Raw genomic sequence first — 23573 nt, 5'->3', positions numbered from 1 at the left:
GTGTTTCTCATTCACACAGCTGCCATTTGGAGCAACCAAGGGCTTAGTGACTTGACTGAACTTTAGATGTGAGCAACCTGTTCTGCCACCTGAGTGCACATACAGTTAAAATGTGCAGTCAAAAACCAAGAAGGTGATGGGTAAACCACTAAACCTAAAGCTTCACCAGGGAAAATTATATTCATATAATTCATATTTAAGCTTAGTGAAAAACAGTCTGTAAACACAAGTAGTTTTTTACACTCTTTCAATGCTTATCCAGAGTTGGAAAATACTGAAAATAAATTCCACATTTTTCCATACTATTCATGAGGGATAGGAACCCTAAACAATGTTCAGTTTCCTGGGTGATAGTTGCAGATAAAAGCTTGACTAAGCTATGGTGTCCAGTTGTAATTCAAAGCTTGGTACATGGAAAAATTCTAACTAGATTCATGAAATGCAAATGTGTTCCACCATTATGTCCTATGCAAAACCAACATCTTTACAAATGACAAATGCAAGTCAATGACTGAACATGCATGGGGAATAAAAGCCAAACTGCAAACTAAGTCATTTGGAACGCTTGTGTGAAGTTGAAATGAGCCTCAACAAAACCTCAACATTTTTACAGGAACAGAATTTTTGTCATTAAAGATTGTTTGAATCATAAAAGCACCATTGCATTCTGTTTCCATACCTGAACAAAGACAGTGAAGAAGATAACTGTGATTATGGCGGTGAGGAAAAGCTCTCTCATGGCAAAGTGATCCTCGTCTAACAGGAAACCAAGGGAGAAAGCAATGGCACCTCGAAGTCCTCCGTAGGCCACGATGAACTGATCCTTGGTGGTCAGCTTTACAATGCGGAACTTGTTGATAATATAGGTCAGACCAACCACGCCTGAAAAGGAAGGCACAACAGATGGCTTTGTATATTTGATCATGTATAAGTTTTCATATCATATCTTGGTCAAATAGCACCTTTTTGACAGCAATAATAGTGTGTATTGCCATCTTTTATACAAAGCATCACTTAAAATCAGCTTTAAGGCCAAACTGCTTTTTTTTTTATGAAATATATATTTTGTTTCAGTGCAATGGATCACTGACCTTTTTAAACTTTCCCTCAATATTTGGGCATTTTATCAACAATTAATCCTGTCAAAATTAAATTCATAGTGCACTGAAGAAAAGGTGAAGAAGCATTAGTAAAATGAGTACTGCACACTGAAGCATGTCTTGGAAAGTAATTTACAACCTTAACTGCCAAAAAGTTAGAACACTGTGTAAAATGTAAATAAAAAGGTAATGCAACAGTTTGCAAATGTCATAAACCTATATTTTATTCCCAGCAGAACATAAACAACATATCAGATATTGAAACTGATATATTTTACCATTCCATGAAAATTTTTCATTATACTACATTTGATGGCAGTAACGTATCTCAAAAAAGTTGGAAAAGGGACAACAAATGGCTGGAAAAGTAATTGGCACAAATAAAAAACAGCTAGAGAAGAATTAGACACTCAATTAGGTTAACTGGCTAAAGGTCAGTAACATAACTGGGTATGAAAGACTGCTGCAAACCACACACTGTTTCCTTCTCAACAACATGGCTTCGCAGGAGAAGAGACTGGGTGCTAAACTGGCCTGCCTGAAGTCCAAAACTTTCATCAACAAAAATATTTGATTCATCAGGCACGAAGGCTCACAACTACTGGGCAGCTAAAATCCTGCATCAGACAAGAGTGGGACAACATTCCTCTCCCAGAACTCCAGCAACTGGTCTCCTCACTTCTGAGATGTTTACAGTTGTTAAAAGAAGAGAGGATGCTTTAGAATGGTAAACATAACCCTGCTCCAACTATTGTGAGATATATTGCTGCCATCAAATTCATAATGACCATATATTTTCTAAGGAATGCTAAAATGTCTCAGTTTCAACATCTGAAATTGTTGTTTAAGTTCTGTTGGGAATAAAATATGTATGTTTACAAATCACTGCATTCTGTTTCTATCTACATTTTACACGGCATCCCAACCTTTAAATCTGAGGTTACATATAACAAAGTATTTATTGTTTTCTATCACAAGTCCTTGTGTCATCAGGAATTGTGGATGGCATAATGGAGAAGTCCTCATGAATCTTTCATTTTTAAACTTAATACAGTACAACACTAGTCAAATAATGTGACAACCCCCACAAAGAGACTTGTGACATCCTGAAGTAAAAAATGAAGTGCTTCCTTTTATGCAGAGACAATGGTTTGATGCAACATGATGAAACATTTTTTCCAGTAAGTGATCACAGCTGATCTGAGAACATCTTTTTATGCTTAGAGTCACTTTAAAGTGTGCAATACATCTATATTCTTGTAAAATAAAGGATCACTTTTTTTTAAGCAAGATAAATAGCTAAAGTAAAAGCACCATTAGATAAAATGTTACTTAGTCTTGTTTTAAATTTCACAACTAACCACTAAAGTAAAATGAACTTCTGTGAATTGTTGCATTTTCTTGAGGAAGTTGTGTGAAACAGTTTGGTAGAGCTGACCTATGACTCGTGCAACCAGACACAGGATGACCGTGCATGTGACAAAGGTCCAGTTCCAGGAGTGCTTTCCATCCACCGTGGCTACACCGAGAAAGATGAAGATTAATGTCTCACTGACGCTGCTCCACATTTTCAGGAAATACTTTATGGTGGTGTGGGACTTGTGGGATATATTAGCCTCCACATAGGGTCGCATCACTGCTCCGCAAGCTATTAACCTGAGTGGAGAAAAGGTAAATGTTAGCTCAGTATGCTAAATGCTAAAATTGGTAAAAGTCTGCAATTCAGGAATTTGTTCTAATAGTTTGCATCTCTCCAAATGTGAGTTGCAAAAATCATTTTATTGTAAAACACATGATTAAAATGATAAATAGAGTTTAAAGGTAGGGACCAACTTCAGGACAGGGACAATGAAAACACAGATGTTTTGTGATTGTTAAGTAACCATTTGACTGTTTCAGACTAAACACATGCAATGTCCAAAACTGCAGAGGCCAAAACAAACTGTTATACATCCCATAAGCTGCAGCTCAGCATTTACTGCCACTCCTGCTTTAAATCAGTGTTGGTTTAGCTTTAAAGGCATTGTAGAAATATTGTAAGACATTTCTGCAATTAAGCCATTTGATTCATTTTTCATACAGAATGAGATATAGATTTTAAAAAACAACATATTTTATGTAAAGTAAATAAGGTACCCACATGCACCAAAATTCATTATCCCTGAAGCTGCACTGACCCTGACACAAGCTGCAGACTTGATATATCAGCAACTACTGTCAGCATCATCAACAATCTTAACCAGAAAAACTGAGCGCTGTGTATTGGAGGAACTGATGAAATGCGACCTCAGAAAATGTTGAGGCACCAATAAATTCAGGCTTGGTATCGGCAGTATTAGATCAGACTGATTCATTACACCACTGGGTATACAGTGTGCTATTTGCCATGATGCACAATTGAAATAGAGTTTTGCTTCAGATGCAAAGTTGTTTATAGACCAAGACGACCAATCACTGTGGAAAAATCCATATGTTTAAAGACATGATATACAAGGAAATCACTTGAATTATTTCAGTTGCCACAGTACAGATATAACACGTTCAACTACAACTTTTAACTGCATCATTCTAAAGGGAAAACAAAGGACTAACAAGGTGTCCAGTTAGAACTTATTGGAGTCAGGAAGAGATGGTGGAGCTGAAGTATCAATTCCCACCTCCCCCACAAAAACATTTCAATAATTTTAGAATGATTATGTATTTCTGAAATAAGATGATCTAAAAAGGTCATTATTGATATTTAATGGAAAATAATACTCTTTTTAACTGGTACAAGCAAACAAAAGCACATAACTCCGGTTTTAGAGTCCCTTCATTGGCTTTCCGTTCATTTACAAATTCATTTTAAGATTCTTTTATTTGTTTTTAAGACTCTTAATGGTCTTGCCCATTTTTTTCTGTCTGAGCTGTTTCCCCGATACATGCCATCACATGCTCTTAGATCAGCTGACCAGGGGCCTCATTTATCAAACTGTGTGTAGCAAAGCAAACTACAGGTGGCACGCGTAGGGATAAAGGGAAATGCTGCATACAAAAACTTTTAGATTTATCAAAGCGTGCGCACACATGTCCCACGCCTGTTTCTGTTCATAAATCAAAATCAGCTCTAAAGTGGGCACATGTGCAGGAGTACCTTGCCACGCCCTTATGGTGGCCACAAAAGGTCAGGCGAATGCCTATAATAAATATTCATCTTATCATTTCCATGATGGCTCAGGATGGGAAAAGAACAAAAAATGTGCCTCCTTTTATCAAAGCAACTGTTAATTCCTAACACTTTCTTGCATTTTATCTTATCTTACTTTAGCTTTTTGTCTTTATCTAAGTTCTGTTAATTTTTTAAAAAGTTTATTTTAATGAATGTTCTGCACCCCACTGTAATGCTTTTAATGTTTTGTGTAAGGCAAGGCAAGCTCATTTGGTATAGAGCACATTTCATGTGAGAGACAATTCGAAGTACTTTACATAAAACATTAAAAGCATTACAGCAGGGTGCAGGAAGCAATAAGTGCATTTAAAACAAGCTAAAAAGAAATAAAAGAAATTAAATAAAAACAAAGAAAGCTAAAATAAAATAGATAACGTGTGAGAAATACAGTTCCAGTGTGAGGAATTAACAGTTGTTTTGATAATAGAAAAGTTTTTTTTAACCCTGATTTAAAACTGCTGAGTTTCAGTAGATATGCAGTCTTCTAGGAGTTTATTCCAGAAGCATAAAAGCTGCAAGCTGCCTCTCCATGTTTAGTTCTGACTCTTGGAACAGAAAGTAGACCTGACCCTGATGACCTGAGGGATCTGGTTGGTTCATAATGAACCAGACGATCCTGAATGTATTTTGGTCCTAAACCATTCAGTGCTTTGTAAACTAACAGCAGGATTATGAAGTTAGTTCTTTGACCGACAGGAAGCCAGTGTAAAGATCTGAGGACTGGAGTTATATGATCTACTTTCTTGGTCTTAGCGAGGACTCGAGCAGCAGCGTTCTGGACTAACTGCAGCTGTCTGGTGGACTTTTTAGGGAGACCTGTGAGAACAGCATTACAGTAGTCCAGTCTGATAAAGATAAATGCATGGACAAGTTTTACTAAATCCTGCTGAGTCATCAGCTCTTTACTGCCTGACTGCCTGATTTTCTGAATTTTGTCAGTAAAGAAAGAAGCAAACTCATTACGGCCCGGTTGGATAGAAGTTCCAGGGTTAATGACACGGGCAGATTAGTTAGCCTGTCAACAGTAACATACAAGGCACGAGCATTATTGCTGCTCTTAGAAATGATAGGGAAGAAAGCTCGTCTTGCATTTTTCAGCTCGAGATTATAAATCCTCAGTCTCTCTTTATAGATCTCATAGTGAACCTAAAATTTTGTTTTCACCTGCGTTCAACTTTTCGACATTCTCATTTTTCAGCTCTTACTAGCATGGCATTTTTATATGGAGGCCATTTTTTTGGGCACCTTCACCTTGGTGGGAGCACCAACGTGAAAGTTTATTTCTAAAGCAATATGAAATGTGCTATACAAATAAAACTGCCTTGCCTAACAACGTAATTGACATATTCTAAACAGCTGATCACCCTCGACACCTTGGAAAGCATGCAGGAAAAACTAGAATAGCCTTAAAATACACAAAGGCTCCCTCTGCAGCAAGAGTTTGGTTTGTCTGCTCTGAGCTGCAGTTGGAAAATGACATGTCAGAAACATAATGATTCTTATTTTCATGTCATTCTTCACTATCAATAAACATATTTATAATTAATTTATTATTATTATTATTATTATTATTAATAATAATAATAATAATAATAATAATAATAATAATAATAATAATAATAATAATAATAATGTTTTTTCTTTATTAATCCAAATTGGGAAATTCGGCTCTGCATTTCACCCATCTGAGCAGTGGGGCAGTTGTGGGGGGTTAAGGGCCCACAGTAGGTCACCTCTGCTGACTTGAACCTAGGTTCTCCAGACCTAAGCCCACCTCTGTAACTAGTAGGCTACCACTCCCCAATTTATGAATATTATATAATTATATTACATTCATAACAATTACTAATAATGCCTTAAATTTGTGCCAATAGTTTGTCTTTAACGTTACATACTAGAACGTTAAATGCTGATATTAATAAAAGCTCTGACACGGATCTGTGTAGCTAAAATGCACAGCTCCCATAGACGCTTATCCACGTTATAATGTTTTGCTGCCACTTCGTTGTGTTGGTGCTTTAGCATTGCTCTGCTGTGGAAAAAAATTAGGTGTTAAATGAAGACTATGTGGTATAATTGCTGTATGAACTACTTTGCATTAATTATTTTTATTGCTTCAACCACTTTGTTATGAAAATGGCTTTTGTCAGCCCGTCACAGCTTGAAGTAACTTTCAGCCAATCAGCATGCATCAATGTGCGTTGACGATGTGCAGCATCCTCGACGAGGCTCTGAGATTTTAGTTTATGGATTACCACGTTTTACCATCTAAATAGAAAAAATTGCCCTCTGTGGGAGGTTGAAAGCGATACAAATGAATATCTTTTTCAAACAATAAAACAACAGTAAGAGTCTAGTTATTCAGGATTAACTTTGAGGTTGATGTTTCTATGGAAAATGTTACATAAGAGATGTACAACAAGGTTAATGTTTGTTTAAAGCTATATTTAAGTAAGATAAATCCCCACACAGCATATTTGCGTGCTCACAGTGACAGTCAACATCATGTCAACATTATTTAATCATGTCTAAGTTGGGTCAGTTCCCGTGTACACGCACATGTGTCTGTATTACTAGCCCAAACTTACGCCATGATGCCGGACAGGTGGAAAACTTCAGCTGACAAGTAGGCCATGTAGCTGTATACAAAGACAAAAAGTGGCTCGATGACGCGGGTGTGGGATGTGAAGCGCGAGGTGAATGCAGCCAAGATCCCATAGATGATTCCCACTAGAACACCGCCCAGTGCAACGATGAGAAAGGAGAATACTCCAAGGAAGCAGTCCAACACTGTCACTGTCCCTTTGCCAGCAAACTCCTCAAAAAGGTGGTACAGAACCTTAAAAAAGAAGCACAGCAGAGGTGAGAAGAAAAACTATTTAAAAAGGAGGCGAGAAATTAATAAAAATGACAAGAGAAAAAAAAAAAAAAAAAAAAAAACAGACCACTAAGTGTACCGTTTTGGTTACTTACCACAGTTACAGCGTCATTGAGCAATGATTCACCAAACACCAGGATGTGCAGCAGCTCATTGATGTGAATCTCCTCAAACACAGCAAGCACAGCCACAGGATCCACAGCTGAGATGATGGAGCCAAACAGCAGGCAAGGCAGAAGTTCAATGTGAGAGAGGTTGGCTGCCTTGATCTGACACACAGCGTATAGCAAGCCACCAATAAAGAAGGCATTCCATAAAGTTCCCACAACAGCAAACATCAGGATTGTACCAACATTCTCCATAAAGGAACGGATGGGCAGGAAATAGCCAGCATCCAGGATAATGGGGGGCAGAAGGTAGAGGAAGAACAATTTAGAGTCCAGCACAGGTGGAACCTTTTCTCCAGCTAGTCTGATGAGCCCTCCAACCAGCAGGCCAAGCACTATCAACAGACAGCTCTCTGGCACAATACTGGACAGACGAGGAACCAGATGGAACCCTGGAAAATAGATAGAAACAACAAAAACAAATTAATTTTCTTGGTGTGTGTCAGTTATGTTTTTCAAAGCAGATGATTAAGCAAAGTATTGAGATATAGCTCTAACACACACAGAGCTCAATACAAAACCAAAGTAGTTTAACATCTAAAATGTCTCCTACCAGCTGGATGAATAAAAATAAAGCCAGTACCCTGTTTTCCATTTTTTAATCTTTAAAGCCCAACCCAAGAAGATATTTAAGATATAATAATTTATATCTAATAGTATCTGCTGAGGCCAGTATAGTATTGAAGAAGCCAGCTGCTTCACTTAGTCATCATAAACTCATGACACATCAAAAGAATTAAACCATCCCACTGCCATTGAGTAGACGATACACCTGCTATGCTTTCTGCAAACAAGATGACAAGTTGTGTCCCGGCCACAAGTTTTAATATAATGTTATAAATACAACAACACAATTTCTATCTCCGTTACATAAGCACGGTGCTTCAACACTGACTTAAACACTGACAAATGCAAACAGTAACATAGGGTTAAGAACTTCCTTTCTCAAACACTGAGTCAAGGATGAGACAGGGAGCTGCATTTCAGTATAGTATGTGAGAGCTTTTCAGTATTATTTCTCTCTCTGAATCTACAGCTTTGATTCTATCACCTGACAAAGTTTTACATTGATTCATGATAAGGAAACAAGTTATTGGCTTGGTGGCTGCTATTATCACCATTCTTCATGAGACAATGGAAGTTGGAAAATAATTTATTTGTGACTTCAAATTTTGCATTGACTCACTCTAAAAGAACTCCTGATTTTTCTTGTCTTTTCTTTGCTTCTCAAGTTCTGACTGAAGACATCCACCGTTAGCATCGCAAACACTAACCAAGCGCTAACTTTTGAACAGTGACTGAGAGCGGTGACAGCCAAACATGTGGCAAAAAACGCAAGCGCGGAGCCAATCAGAATAGTTTAAAGAGTTTAAAAGGCAGGACTTAAAGCAGCGAGGGTGCTGAGAGAGCACAGCAACTACCAACTCTCAATTGTCCTGTGCCAGGGACAACCAATGAGTGCTGGATATTGGTAGGACATGTCCCTACCCAGTTCTACGCCCTTGCCGTGTGATATGTCAAAATTGTTGTAGTGCATTATTGTTGAATCCACCAGAGGGCAGAAGGAAACTCAGATTGCTTACAGCAGGGTTTTGAGCCACGCTTTTACCATAAAATGATGCAAAAGGTCTCAGAAACTGTATGTATCAAATATGAGACATACTGCAATATAGGCTTAAGATGAAGCATTATATATATATTGTATTAACTTAGAATGCGGCTGAAAATCTTTCTGGGTAGACACACACATTACCTGGAAGTGTTACTATTGGTTTTCACACTCTGTGAAGGTAAAAAAACAAATAAAAACAAAATAATAATAAACAAATAAAACATTACAAAGACAACCAATTGTAACATATTACACCTTGGTGTTATGTCATTACCAAGAAAACACAATCTAACTAATGATTAAGTTAGATTTAGTGACCACTTGGAAGATACAGAGCTCCCAAGTTAAAAGAACAAAAAACAAACAAACAAACAAACAAACAAAGCTACTGCCTGTACGAATCAATTTTACTTTTCAGCACTGATAATGTTCCAGGAATATGCAAAAGGAGACACTCCTATTTCTTCTGCAGGCTGTGCAGACGTGTCAGAGCATGTCTGTCCATATTTGCTAATTTCTTTCTTTACCTTGACAATTAACCCTGGTCTTGAAGCTGTAAGCTAGGGACTGTGAGCTCTGTGTCTGCAGAAACTTTCACTATGACCTTTAGAATTCTTAAACTTGTACTTGAATATTTAAAGTAAGATCCACAATATTTACTGTAGACAAATCAGCTATTCAAAGCATCAGTTAAAACTAATTGGCCATGAACTTACATTAAGGAAACTGAAATAAAAAATCTGAAAAGTGATACAAATTGAATCTAAAATGAAAGTTGGGAGATTTTTTGTAGTTCCACATAATTGAAATCATAATTGAAATATGTCATTGTTGCTTTAGGCAGTGTGGAACACATCACTGCACAAGCAGGCTGCTAATGCCTTCACAACTAGTTAGACCTCACACACACACACACACCTCTACACACACAAAACAAATTAATCCTTGAGACCCAAAACAACAGCCCCAAACAGAATGAGTTTTCCAGAAAATCCAAAAACGGAGTCAGGGCTACAAATACAGACTGAGGTGGCAGGCCAAGGCAGTCATTACAACCAAAACAAACAAAAAGGGCAGAAGACTTGAAAGCGACAGCAATGTATCGTCTATCCCCATATTTACTGTACACAACTGCAGTACGGGATGTGTCAAGTTCTAGGTCGTATTGTAACAAATTTAACTACGGAGCACTGACAGTGACAGAAAACACACACAGAAGTATTTAGTGAGGCAACAAGCTCACATTTGGGTTAAACAATCTTGTAGGGGTAGATAACATAACACTGCCTATCAGTGTATAAGATGCTCCCTACTTGTAACAGTTATGTAAAGCTGGCTAACATGAGTTCATAATTTAAAGAATTTTTTCTTAAATTGTGGTTGTAGCGTTTATATATTTTATTCTGTAACTTCCTGTCAACTCGGAAATGTCTCATTTTAAAAGGGTTGTATCTCATGTGAACTGCGTATTTCACGCAACTAATACAGTAATAAGATGCAGTTAAAAGTACAGTACCAGCCTTAGCACCAGTCGAAAGTGGCAACAAGGTAATGCAATGACTACATTAAGGCATGTAAACAATCTGATTTTTTTTTATGGATGTAAACATTGCTAAACTGTGATGCTGTAAGCTAACCGAGGTATCAGAAGTAACGCCATACAGAAATGTAATGTACCTTTTGTGTTTATTTCTTGTTTAGTTCTTACATTGGTTTATGATTAGTCTAAGAACATTTGGATGGAATAAAAACCACTACAGACCATCAGAGTGTTTATTTGACTGGGACACTACAAGTTATAGCCAATCAGTGAAAAACATATCACTTTTACTCTCTGGATTAGACACATTTAGCTGTTTTTGTAGAACTGTGTAGTATAAGAATCCCAGATATGGCTGCACAGTTTTTTGTTTAACACTGATGTACTGCAGTTTTTTTGCTTTATAAAAAAGGAAAGGAATTATATTATTCATTACTCATCTACAGAATCCCTATATGTGACAATTTACTCTTATTCAAGGGCTCTTAAATGTATTTTGTTTATAGAGTTTGGTAGTAAGTAATATGTTCACTCTACATGGTCACAGCAAAATAAGCAAATAACAGAACATACTGTCAGCTGATTGTATGGCTTTTATAGCTGAAAGAATGTTACTTACACACCTGAACTGCTCACACAATATGAAGCAACATGCCAAATATTTTCTTTGCTAATCAAATTGCATCACAAAGCTGTGCAGAATGCCCACCAATGCAAAAAAAAACAAACAAGCAAAAAAACAAAAAATAAACAAATAAATAAATAAATAGGAATATAATATCTTTGACTTTATTCTGAGCTGATAAAAGATTATTTTATATGCTGCTCTGTCACGATGAGTCAACACAACAAACCAGTCCAGAAAAGCATTCTTTATTCTCGCCTTATTTGGTGTTTGATGCACTACAAGAATTGGACAGCAAAAAAATTGTGTGTGCTTATATTAACAATAATAAAAAACTAATAAATAAAAAAAAACTTGAGGGAAACTGTTCCATGACGTCCCCAACCAACTCAAAGAACGTGTGGTCCACTCTTGTAATTTCAGATTCAAATAATAAACATTCACCACCTAAATTTTAACCTGTGGTCCTATGAGAACTTCAGATAACATCCTGAGCAGCACATGTCCAGCTGTCAGTAAGGACCACAGCTACAAAGTTCAACCCTTTTAAACAAGATGGATAGATGATGAAGTTACAGCAGCACCATAGCCAATAGGTGTGTGCCGACTCCTGTGAAAAAAGACAGGAATGGTAGGCAGGTGAACAGCTCAAACCTGCTCCAACTAATCTCCACTCTTTAGTGCAGCACAGTTCTTTTGTACTTGCCCGGTCTTGCGAACATGCTGCCTACGTGCAAGTTTGAAACGCCACCAAACCAATAATTTAGTTAGAGTTGTATTTCATTTCATTATTTCTATTTGACATGCCTTTTTCTAGATGGTATGTAAAAGTCCGGAATCAGAAACTTTCCTCACACTTACAGGACATCTTTGGTGGTGGTGTTTAATGCTTGGGCAGCTTGAGAGAAACTGTTAATGTTTCAGAACACAAGCTCAATAAGTGGATATCCGTAGGGGTTACACAGCTGCATGCAGCTGTAGATTTTTGGTTTCAGAGGAAAGATAATGAGGGAGGCTTTATCTGAAACAAAGATTAAAAAGGGATGTCTGAGTGCTCTTCTTTCAAAGAATTCTACAAAAAAACAGGAAACCCCTAAAACTCCTCAGAGTCTGAGTAGCCAGGTGTTTGAACAAAGCTGTCCTGTGATCACTGCTTGATCCAATAACTAGAGACCTCATGTGGCTTCTCAAAAAGGCCTATGTGGTGAGCAGGTTGTAAAATTCCACATCTTGTTCTGAGATGCATAACATTTCTTCAGAAGCAAGTACCAATCTGTTCACTGAAGGCTTCAAAATAAAAAGATAAATTAGCAGGTTTACTATTCACAGAATCTCAGCTTCCAAAGAGTGTTACACAATTACAGAATCAAGTCTAAACGTGTTAGTCAACTCCGTTGGTGTGGGGACATCAGATTACACAAGTGGGCCTGCACAGTTACAGAAAAGTTAATTGGCTCTCAAGTTAACAAAATCAGTGATTATGACAGGCCTTCTTCAGACATGATACCCCTAGTGTAGTTTAGTAAAAGCAAAACAAAAAAAACAAAACAAAAAAAGCTTGGTGAGAGTCCACATCAGTTTAATATGCTTCTGCTGTCTTATGTTAAAGAAGACAGGATCTGCATAGAAAGTTATTAAGAATGCAAGGTCTTTATTTAAATAAACAACTTTACTAAAACTAATTGTCCAGTGGGACTTCTTACAGTCAGTGTTTCAGAAATTTACTCTTACACACCTGGAAGTAGCCTCTGGTGCTACTGACTGAGAAGCTTACTTCACCTTTCCACAGACTACAGAGAAACATGGCCACTTCAAATCTCGACTATAAAGAGAAAACTTTAAGTGAATCCAGAGGGTGACATGGGAAAGGAAGCAGTGGTATTATTAGGATACCAGCAGTCCCATGACCCCCTCTATAACGCATTCTTGTGAGCGAAAAAAAAAAAGAAGAACTCAAGCATGGGTACTTTAACATCTTTCACTTCTTGAATCATAACCCATAAATAGAGCTGCTATTTAATTTAAATGTTAAAAAGATTGAAAGGGGTAAGACAACCGAGATAAAACGATCTTTTTCACATCTGAATTTACAACATATCAGCTCAACAATATGCAAAACTGGCTCCAGAGATTACTTCCATAAGAAATCTTATCTTGTCATTTAAATCATATTTTTATTTAAATAAAATAAAATGTGGATTTAATATCAGATGCAGGACAACATCTTAGATTGGAACCAATAAGATGAACATGTGAATGTCTCTGTGCAGAGGATGGAAAAGAGGGTCAGTGTTAATTCTCAGAGAAAGAGAAACCTCAGCGAGACAAAATTATATAAAAAAACAGGCCCTGTGAAGAAAGTACACAAAACTTCAGATAGTGTTGGATAGTGTAGAAGAAAAAGCAAACATCAGGGCTAAGTGGTATAAATTAAATACAGCTTGTGTTTCAAGCTGACACAAATTCAACTAGAAGCACTCAGAGAGCGCAGACCTCCACCAAGCCACAGGGTAACTGGGGAAAAACCCCAAAAGCTCACCCAGAACCCACTTTATTTCTAGCCTTCTGGATCACCAAATCCAGAATGTCAACATGAGCCGGGTCAAACAATGTCAGATTATAGCATCTACCATGATGTTAACTTGTTTCTTGTTTGTTTTTCCATAGATTCTGGGCATTATTTGTTGAGTTACAAGCTGTAATGGCAAAATAATCTCTATCTCCCAATAGTAAAAAATCCTTTAAAAAAATTCTTGGATCCAGATGGTGAGCTGGATCACCACCAAAATGTAATTTTGGTGGTTTTTGAGTTATGTTGCTAACAGACAGACAGGCAAATAGAAGGTTGAAGCCAAAAAATGAATGCAGAATAAGCTTTGGCTAGGCTCCAGCAAGGGAGTGAGGAAGACTGTGAAGAGAAATGATGAGCTCCAAGTTTAGACATCTTTAACAAGATGACGAGGCAGTTTTCATCTTGAGCTGCAACTAGAAGAAAGCCTGTTTTAGAACATCCTGGACAATTCTGCACTGAATGCATGGGTCCTCTACCGGAGCTGCATCGATACCAGAATGACCCGATGTGCATTCATTGTTGAGCTCTTGCCATGCATTTAATAAATCAATATCAGGTGACATCCAATGTTCTTTTTCATTAGTTTAGCATCATATGATGTTTTGTTTTCTATTTTCACCCTCAAAAAATTGCTAAAAAATATAAATACATTAAAAAAAATTATCAAAGTTTGTTATATGATTTTTATGGACTGGTTAGTGAATGTTGTAAGCTAGTAAGTATTTGACATTTTCTATTTGAAATACAAGCCCAAAGGAATCCCACATGCTAATAAATTATTTATTGAAGCTGTGTCTACTTCTAAATACTAAGAATGACTCAAAAGAAAAAAAAAAATTTGCCTCTAAATACCACCTTTATCTTTTACATGCTGCATCGGAAGGTGTCAAAATGACCTTCTCTGGAGGTTCTAGGGGGTACTGGAATTCCAGTGTTAAAAAAAGAATCCTGGATGCTGGCCTTTATCCGGATCACTCCAAAAATCAAATCAGTTGTTCCTTATTCCATTTGAGAGATTTTGTGAAAACTTAATTAAAATCCGTCCATTACTTTGTGAGTTATCTTGCTAACAGACAGACAGATAGACAGACAGACAGATGCGGCTGAAAACATAACCTCTGCCTTGGCGGAGAACATAAACAGTCTAAACAGTGAACTCCAAATTTCTCTATATCATTCATGGGTGACCAAAAGGGAAAAGTGAAGGCTGTGGATGCACAGAGAAAAAAAAAAGGAATTTCAGCATGAATACTAGTCCTTATCCCGTATAAAGACTCTACACACAGGACAAAATGCTTAATGGAAGATGCCTGAGGCATCCAACCCTGGATTAATGACGACATTTAGCACATTGTTAAAACTCTGCAGCAGTTATGGCTTCAGTCCAGTATAATGTGGTCATAGCCCTCAGCCATTATTAAGTGAAGAGCCTTATCACAGAAGATTAGGTAGTGTAAAGGAGGGAAATGAACTCCAAAGAATAACTCCCCATGTACAAATGTAGTGCAATCAAGATGTGTATGAAGGAGATACATGGTAAAAGATACATATTTGAGTTTTTATTCTTTAAGAAAAAGATCAGTCAGTTCATCATGGCGACTCAACAACAGTAGCTGCTGTCAGAGCCATATTCCCCTCTGAGAGGCTTTATACAGCAGTGTTATTGAAAAGCAGCAAAGGGTAACATCTCTCTCAATTCTGCAAGGCACCCTGTGTCGACACAGCGACGTACTTGCCACTCATAATTTCCAAAGCCAGAAATGGTGTCCTGTTGCCAGGTGAGCAAGCATGAGAGACAGAAACCATTTTAAAAACGCTTTGTATTAAAATGATTATGTGAGTGATGACACATTCTTTTAAGTTTAAGCGCTTTGGATTTCACAGAAAAGTCACGAAGCACATTAACTTGCGAGTGATTCACCTCATGTTCATTACAGTGCTGAGTCATTATTTGATTGTTTGATCAACACTATTATCCAGCTCCAGTTGTGCAAGACCAGCAAATTATGTGGCCTAAATTATTCATTATGGTGTGATGCTGGTGTGTTTCAGGCAGATCTCTTCTGCTGTATGGCAATAGTTGTGACAATAATAAACCAACAGCTGTGTTAATCTTTCCAATAACTCATAATCTATTAAAAGTGCTGACATGTGAACAACATAGTGACAGTATCAAATATCTGTTTCAAGCATCACAGTTTATTTGCCTTGGAGTGATGTTTTACACAGAGTGAAAGGCCTGAAAGCAACTTTAGAGGGAAATCCAAATAAGTGTTGACTATTACAGTATAGGAACAGTGTGAATCCACCTTCAAGGCTGTCTTGTGACAGATATAAATTGTCTTTCTTTCAAAGAGCACATCAACATCATTGAGAAGACAATTATATCCGTAATTATTACGAATGATGTAATTGTTATTTATGGATAATTACCACTGCAATTATCCACCTATATGTCATTCTGTAAAAAAACAAAACAAAAACAAAATACATCAGTGGATTTATTTATCAAACTTCTTAGAATCCTACAAACACTTAAGAGTTACTTTCTGAGTAAAAAAAAAAAATTCCTGGCTAAAAGCTGCACTAAAAGTTACTTATCAAGTGTCTCACTCGCACTTTTAGCGAAGTGTAGGACTCAGTCTCAGAACGGGGTAACGACAGTACTAGGTGCAGTAAACAGAATTTTAGATGACATCGCTTCCATATCCATTGAATTGATCAATCGCTAAATGTAACCATTTCTCTAAGAATATCGGAATATCTTTGAGAGACACCTCAGTGAATTGTTAAATGGACAATGGGCATTTTTGTATATTTATTGTACAATAAATTTATTGATTTATTGTATATTTTAATAAACAACAAAATGATGCAAAATTTATACATTGGCAATGAATAATATATAAATGTTTCCTAATTGAACTCTTTTTAGGAATAAATATTTGTACACTTTTATTTTCAATGTAACTCTTTCTGATTGTATTTTATGTCTTTTTATGTTGTATTTACATTTTTACTTGCAGGTTTTCATGGTCTCCCTGCTCCAACACACCTGAATCCTTTTACTGAATCATTGTGTAGAACTTCATAGGCTGTTGGACCCATTTAATTTGAGTCAGGGAAACAGTGAAAATCTGTAGGACAGCAGCCCTCAAGGACTGACTTTGGACACCCCTGGCCTATGAAGTTCTGTGCAACAACTCATTCATTTGAGTCAGGTGAGTTAGAGCAGAGGAGCATTGAAAACTTGCTGGATCGGGGCCCTTGTGGGATGAGTTGAATAGCCCTGCTCTACAGACAACTCCTCACCACTTAGGACACACTGGATGTCTCTTTGGAGTAGTAGGAGTGATTCTTAGACTTGAGAAAGTTGATAAAAAGCTTTTATGCTTAAGTTTGAGAGTTCAACAATTCTCAGTTATTAGGACTAAACAGGCACTCTTAAGACGCTTGATAAATACAGGGATGCAACTGCTGTAATACTAAGACTTAATTCAAGATGCAAACAACCACAATCTTGTGTTGCTACTCTGTTCTCTGTATTGCGATAACGCCAACCGTTTTTGCAACAACCCCTTGCTACTATTTGAGGCTCGAACAGGGTGACGGAAGGACAGAACATGTGGATGATGTAAAAACAGAAGTTTAACTTTGTAATACATGTAGGTAAACCACAGATTTTGCATTCCTCTGAGGTACATATACAAATCCTATCAACAATCAAGTCATCCATCATGTAGTTTAGAACCTATGCCCAAGACCCCTCAATTTCTGACCCCTAACCCTTACCTCTCTAACAGGATTTAAGCCGCGTTAGATGTGGGAGAAGCTGGATGATCCAATGGCAGGTTGTACCAATTGAATACCTCTTACTTCCCCATAAATGGTAAAAGATTTGCTTTATTGTGAAAGCTTTTGCTGTGAAAAGGCCAACACCCAATCCACTGTTTGGTTTGACTCTTCTGTGCCACTTCAGCAACACTGTGACACAATATGGCAGAGTGGAAAGAAGGGTGATCCACTGCATTTTTTCAATCTACACTACCGTTCAAAAGTTTGGGGTCACTTTGCCATGGGATTCAATAGGGAAGTGACCCCAAACTTTTGAACGGTAGTGTATATTAACTCGTAAGTTAATCGAAAAACAACTATTCTTAATTTGGCATAATGCTACTGTCATGAAAACATACTTATGAGTATTATCTTGCATTTCTGCATATAGATCACCCTAAATCCTGCTCATAGGAACTTGAAATGTTAAGCATTTCCATCTGCACCTATCTTAAAGATTGGCAGCCTGCCAGTATTTCTCTTTGTTAAGGAATCTGAAAATCTTCAGAGTCCAATCTTCACCTAAATAACATAGTATAGATAAGGAGAGTACCTTTTATGACACAGTGACCCAAACTTTGTCAACGGCTTGGTTTCTAAAGCGGTACTGCTTCCCATGTTGCAGGCATTATAGATTATGACACACTTTAAACTCATATTCAATTAGGTTTTTCTGAATAAAATACAACAAAAATAAATTAATTAAATGTACTTATCAGATGCTATATATCTGGTAAAAGTGTGGGGAGACACACTGACATTAATTCACTATAATGCAGTCCTTGTTCGATTCTGGCTGACTGCTTTAAATTATTATCTCACTGTCAGGATCACTAACTGTTATCTCAGTTGTTTACTGTATTACTTTTGTCTCTTTGGGTATGGGCAGGTCTCTTAGGGAGAGACCTACTCTGCAAACACAAGATTACTGAACATTCCTGAAACCGTATTGATCAGGACATAGTAAACTATAGAAAACTCAACCTCTGAAGAGTTTGAAATAAGCTTCCAGACTTAATACTCAAGACTTAAAATGTCTCTCATTCCAAAAACTATACTGTATAACAAAAAAAAATGCTAAAATCCATCATGCCACTAAAGTAAACTTGAATAGATCACAAAACTAGTTATTACAAATCATGAAAACAAGCAAAAACATTGTCCACTTCCCTCAGAACACATTGTACACCAAGATAAAATACGCCACGTTTTTGGATAATAGTACTTTATAAATCATCTTATTGGTGCAAAAATGCTCCATGCCTATCAAACTGTGTTATATTTGGCATTTCTTTTAAATGCAACTAAAAAGAAATGGAAACTAATATGTCTTTGCAACAGAGTGCTGGTACCAAAGTGTCTGATATGAAAAAACTATTTAAAATAGGTTTTTCTACTTAAATTAATCAAAGGGCCAGTATTTAGTGGCTTAACAATCAAACAAACAAACACAAAGGAAGAAAAAAAAACACAAAAATGAGTGAAAAAGTGGTTGTTCTCTAAGGAAGACTTTGAAAGACCTTCAGAAAGCCTGGAGAACTATTGCTGAAATGAAAGATTACATAATGTCTGGCTCCTTGTGATCAAAATATAAAGAAATGAGAGATGGCTTAAGACTGTTGCACACTACTGTAAAAAGGAATCCACATTTAGTTAAAGATGTTTACCCCGTTTTTTGCCTACTACTACTACATTCGGACGTCAGCTACTGTATATCACTCTATGTGGGTGTCGTTTGAGTGTCACACTGAAGCAACAGACGACTCTTCAAACTGTTTAGTAAGCTGTGAATTATAAAGGGTAGTGAAACTAACTGGATTTGTCAGATGTGTTAGAAGAACCTCTGCTATGCTGAGGGAGGGGTAAGGACACAAACAGCTTCACATGTAATAAGGTAATTATCGCAAAGCGTGTCTACTCGTGTATTCCAAGATAATGTTATCAGAATGAAATACAAAAGGTCACTGACACGGTCAGTGCCTGGTGCACCTTTGATAAGAATATGAACTACTATACTAATTATATCCAATGACAGTCTTCATGTAGTGCATGGTTTTAATATGTGATCCATTATAGACAACATGATTCTAAAAAAGGTGATTTTATCTTCCTAATTATTACTAAACTTAGATTTCCAAATACACCTTATATTTTTATGAGGATTATTTAGTACAATTCCTCTGCCAGTTAGTTTTTGAGCCACAGATTGATAAGAGCATTTGATCATTTCTGTGTTATACATGTCTGTTACCTAATTAAAACAACCCAAATAGAGGATGCCTTGTACATAAATCTGTATATACATACTGTAAGAATTTGCCTCTTTAGGACAGATAATCAGTTTAACTACATCTTGTTTTTATTTATATGAAAAGCCTTGGCCTTGAGTAATCCATTCAAGAAAAGTACTGGTGTGAAAAATAAGGAGAGAAAGACACAGTGTAAAAGCAAGGCTGTTAAAGAGATATATGTACTGTGGATTCACTTTTTCACTAGTAGATCGAAAGCAGTCACATCAAATTACTTAGAGCCTATTTTCAGCAGCCCTTGGATATTAGGAGGGTTAAAATCCACATTGTCCACTGCTGTCATCCAATTCCTTTCCTGCCTCCAATCTAGTTCCTTTACCTTTTGAATTCCCTCAACTCTCCTTCCTTTATACTTTAATTTTCTCTTAATGTCCTTGCGATGCATCATGCAAGTGAACCACCTATGCCAGGTGGCCCCTCACTGCCTGTCCTTTCCCCTGAGACACTGGGCTTTTTGCCCAGACAGTGAGGCAGTACCCTCCCTGGCTACAGGCTGGTGCTCAGTCAGGCCTCTGATGTCACAGGCAAATGACAGAGTGCTGGGTCTCAGAGAAAAAAAAAGAAAAGCCGAGGACAATGCAGTGTTCTGCTGAAAGCACAACACGAGAAGGAACTGATGACTGAGGAGAAAGACAGGAATATAGGGGAGGTGACTGAGGAAACAGAAGACAAACAAAAAGAAAAACGGAGGCCGGCTGACAAGGACACTCGTCTTTAAATGGATTATCTCAGAAAAGTGTGTTGCTATAGAACATTTCTTGTGTACATGTCAGAAAGCTTTGCCTTATAACAAAATAAAAGGAGATCCTCCATGTCTTGAAAATCTGCCACATCGAGTATTTACTCTCCAAAATCCAGACTGCTGCATCAAGCTGCTTTGTCATTCAGGAAGCACAGCTCTAAAGGACCCTTGACAGATCTGATGAGCAACCTGCCTGAGCAGCGTTGCAAGTTTGACCTCTCACTGACTGAACTAGAATTATCCATGGTACCTTATGCAGAATACAAGCAGATAGGTTTCATCACTCCTTTGTGAGCCAGTCCACATTGTTTTCTTAATCCACTTCTTAGTTGGATTTATTTTATGAATTAGATCTTGATTAAAGTTATTAGTCATTTAATCTAACAGAAAATATTCCACTGTGAAAATCTTGCTTGTTTAGGTATTTTTATTTTTTCATATTTTTACACAGGGGAGCCTATTTCTGCATCTTAATAAAGTGGCTGAAACTGGGCTAGCCTGCTTACCTGCCATTTGAAAGAAATAAAAAGAAAAAAGCACCTTTAGGCATTGCCACCTAACACAACATGCATGTACTTCCTGAAAGGGCTGAGCTGAAATCTGCCGAGCTTCGGGCAGCTTGTAAAACAGGCGTCATGTACAGTATACTTACCTAATTTCATTAAAGAGGCAAGAAGCACCCATAGTGAGATTTCAAAGGGTGTTCTGATGTTTTCGTACTCGAAGCTGAGTACAGGGAAAGCCTTCGTTGTGTTCTTGTTATGTTTTTCTTCCACATGTTTGTTGTCCAATTTTTCATGATGGCTGGTATCCGGAGAGCTGGCAGCGCCGAGAGAAAGCACGGAGCCCTCCAATAACACAAACACCGTCAGCAGGAGCAGACCCAGCTCCGGTAAACTCCTACCGAAGCCGGTCGGGCAGCGGGAGCCTTTCCTCGGGGGCATTGTTGTTTAAAACAAAGGCGGTATGACAGGGGAAACAAGTAGTTTAGAAAAGTCCGTTTCCAACACGAATGAAGTTTAAGGAAGTTGATTTGGTTAAGAAAAAAAACGAAAAAAACTTTGTAACGTTGTGACAGTTCGCCAACTCTTCAGCCGCTAAACACGCAACTTCAGCGGTCGGTTCGGCTGTTTAAACCGAACCAACGGCCAACTCGGTCATGCACCGTTAGCTAGCTTGACTTCACCGTAGTTCGTTGTCAGGTAAACCGTCACACCGACACAGGCCGTTGTTAATGGAAAGCAATGGACGCCAAGATGCTGGAAATGGTTTATTTCTAAAATGGCTCAGACAACAATGCAGAAGCAGATAACCTGGTTGTTTTCTCGGAGCGGTTTCTGACAAGTTTTCCCACTTCAGTGTTTGTGACTATCAATATCCTTAGTCAGTGCAAGATGTCACTTGATGCTGAAGGCAGAGACACAGCAGCATCCCCTCCTCGCCACTTCTTGCTTTCCGACGGCCCGAGAAACTCTTCTGTGAGGCGGATGATTTCAGACACTGACCTTGATGAAATCCATCACTGCTGCCACACCGCATTTTGCCATATGTATTTTAACTTTTTAATGCTAATTTCCGAGTATGCGGCATCTCCATCGTACGCCTGAGGTGGGAAAGACCTTGGACCGTCTCGGCGTTTGAGGCAAGAAGGGGAAGACTCGGGATGAGCCGGCTTCTTCAGACACTTGTCTTAGCTTCTCAAGACAACTGGCGACTAGTCCGGTTTGCAGTGATGTTAGAGCTTCATACAACCTTCAAAATGCACACCCTTTCGCGGAGGTTCACTGGATGGGAGGAGGATGAGGAGTGGAGTAGAAGGTGGGGGGGATGTTCGACTCTAGTGACACCTATAGGAATGGAGGTTTAAGGTGCCTCCTGGGTGGGGTGGAAAAATGAAAAAAAAGGGCTCAATCCAATGGACAGCTCTTTTCAGGGGCGGGTGTAGAAATTTTTGTTCAGGGGCTAACGCAGAGGCACAGGTTGCAAAAAGAGTGGAACATGTAAAATATCTTGAAATCTGGATCTTAGGTAACAGTTCACAGTTTCTCGGGTTAAAAGTGGTAATCTCATTTTAAAAAATGAATAAAAGCAATGGAAAATGATATGGAGAATGCAAAGGGTCATGCATTGTTGCATGGTGGGAAAGAAATGCCATCTTGTAAGGAATGAGGTCTCATAATCTCCTTTCACAGCCATTTTTGTTCATTTACAACCATTTGCTGACTAACAAACTGGTATTTTACAGAAATCTGATTCTCCACAAAACGTAACACAGATTGCAACAGTATTAACTGATACAAATAAAAGCAAAATTAGCTCAGAAAGAAATGTTAAAAGTGACAGATATGAACATAAATACAAGAAAACTGTTGCAAATAGGTTTATTTGAAGTTTATTTGTAGCTGGGTTTATTTTAGGTCAGGTGTCGACTTCATGGTGAAGTGCTAGGACGTTTTATAAGCCTGTGTGCAAAAACAGTTTTCATAAGTTTTGTAGATATGTAGGATCCGTATTATAAATTATACAAATTTAATACTTTTGTGGTTTCATGTACAGTGTGAGCAAAGGTCAAAATCAACCACATGGTAGTGTTTTCTAAAAAAGGGTACATTTTACTTGTTTCTTCAGATATACAATCTAACCATTTGATTCTGCTGACATAGACTAACCACAGTATGCTGAGTCTTAATACAAATTATGCCTGAAGATATCAGATCATTACACTAAATAGTCCTTAAGCATGATGTGATCTAAAATTATGAGCAATGGTATTCCCAATGGGAGATTTAGAGCTACATAAAACTGTTTTATAGCCATCACATTTTTTGAGAGGTCAGTTTCAGTTTCAGCCACATCCCCCAGATCTAGTTATTCAAGTTTCTGAAGCAGTTTAGTGAGTCTCAAAAACTGTCTGTGTCTGTGGGAGTGGCCTTAAAAACGTCTTGCATTACAAGTTCAGAATGAAGATTCAGTGCAGTACATTTCC

General features: G+C 37.7%; 1 protein-coding gene across 2 annotated transcripts in view; it reads right to left on the bottom strand.

The window, feature by feature from the left end:
* Window positions 1–22595, bottom strand: part of slc9a1a (solute carrier family 9 member A1a) — a 37678-nt gene extending 15083 nt beyond the window's left edge. The window contains exons 1-5 of one of the 2 annotated variants that reach the window (XM_041988384.1): window positions 21240–22595; window positions 7282–7745; window positions 6897–7147; window positions 2539–2756; window positions 680–882 (exon numbers count right to left, since the gene is read on the bottom strand). In XM_041988384.1, the coding sequence (XP_041844318.1) occupies window positions 680–882; window positions 2539–2756; window positions 6897–7147; window positions 7282–7745; window positions 21240–21531 (1428 nt within the window). In that variant the 5' untranslated portion in view covers window positions 21532–22595. The remainder of the gene's footprint in view (window positions 1–679; window positions 883–2538; window positions 2757–6896; window positions 7148–7281; window positions 7746–21239) is intronic. The other variant, XM_041988385.1, reaches the window with a different exon arrangement.
* Between the last annotated feature and the right edge of the window lie 978 nt (window positions 22596–23573).

The sequence above is a fragment of the Melanotaenia boesemani genome, chromosome 6 (genome assembly GCF_017639745.1).
Source record: "Melanotaenia boesemani isolate fMelBoe1 chromosome 6, fMelBoe1.pri, whole genome shotgun sequence".
Lineage (NCBI taxonomy): Eukaryota > Metazoa > Chordata > Actinopteri > Atheriniformes > Melanotaeniidae > Melanotaenia > Melanotaenia boesemani.
The sequence above is the reverse complement of the archived record's forward strand: the minus strand, read 5'-3'. Positions and strand labels throughout refer to the sequence as shown.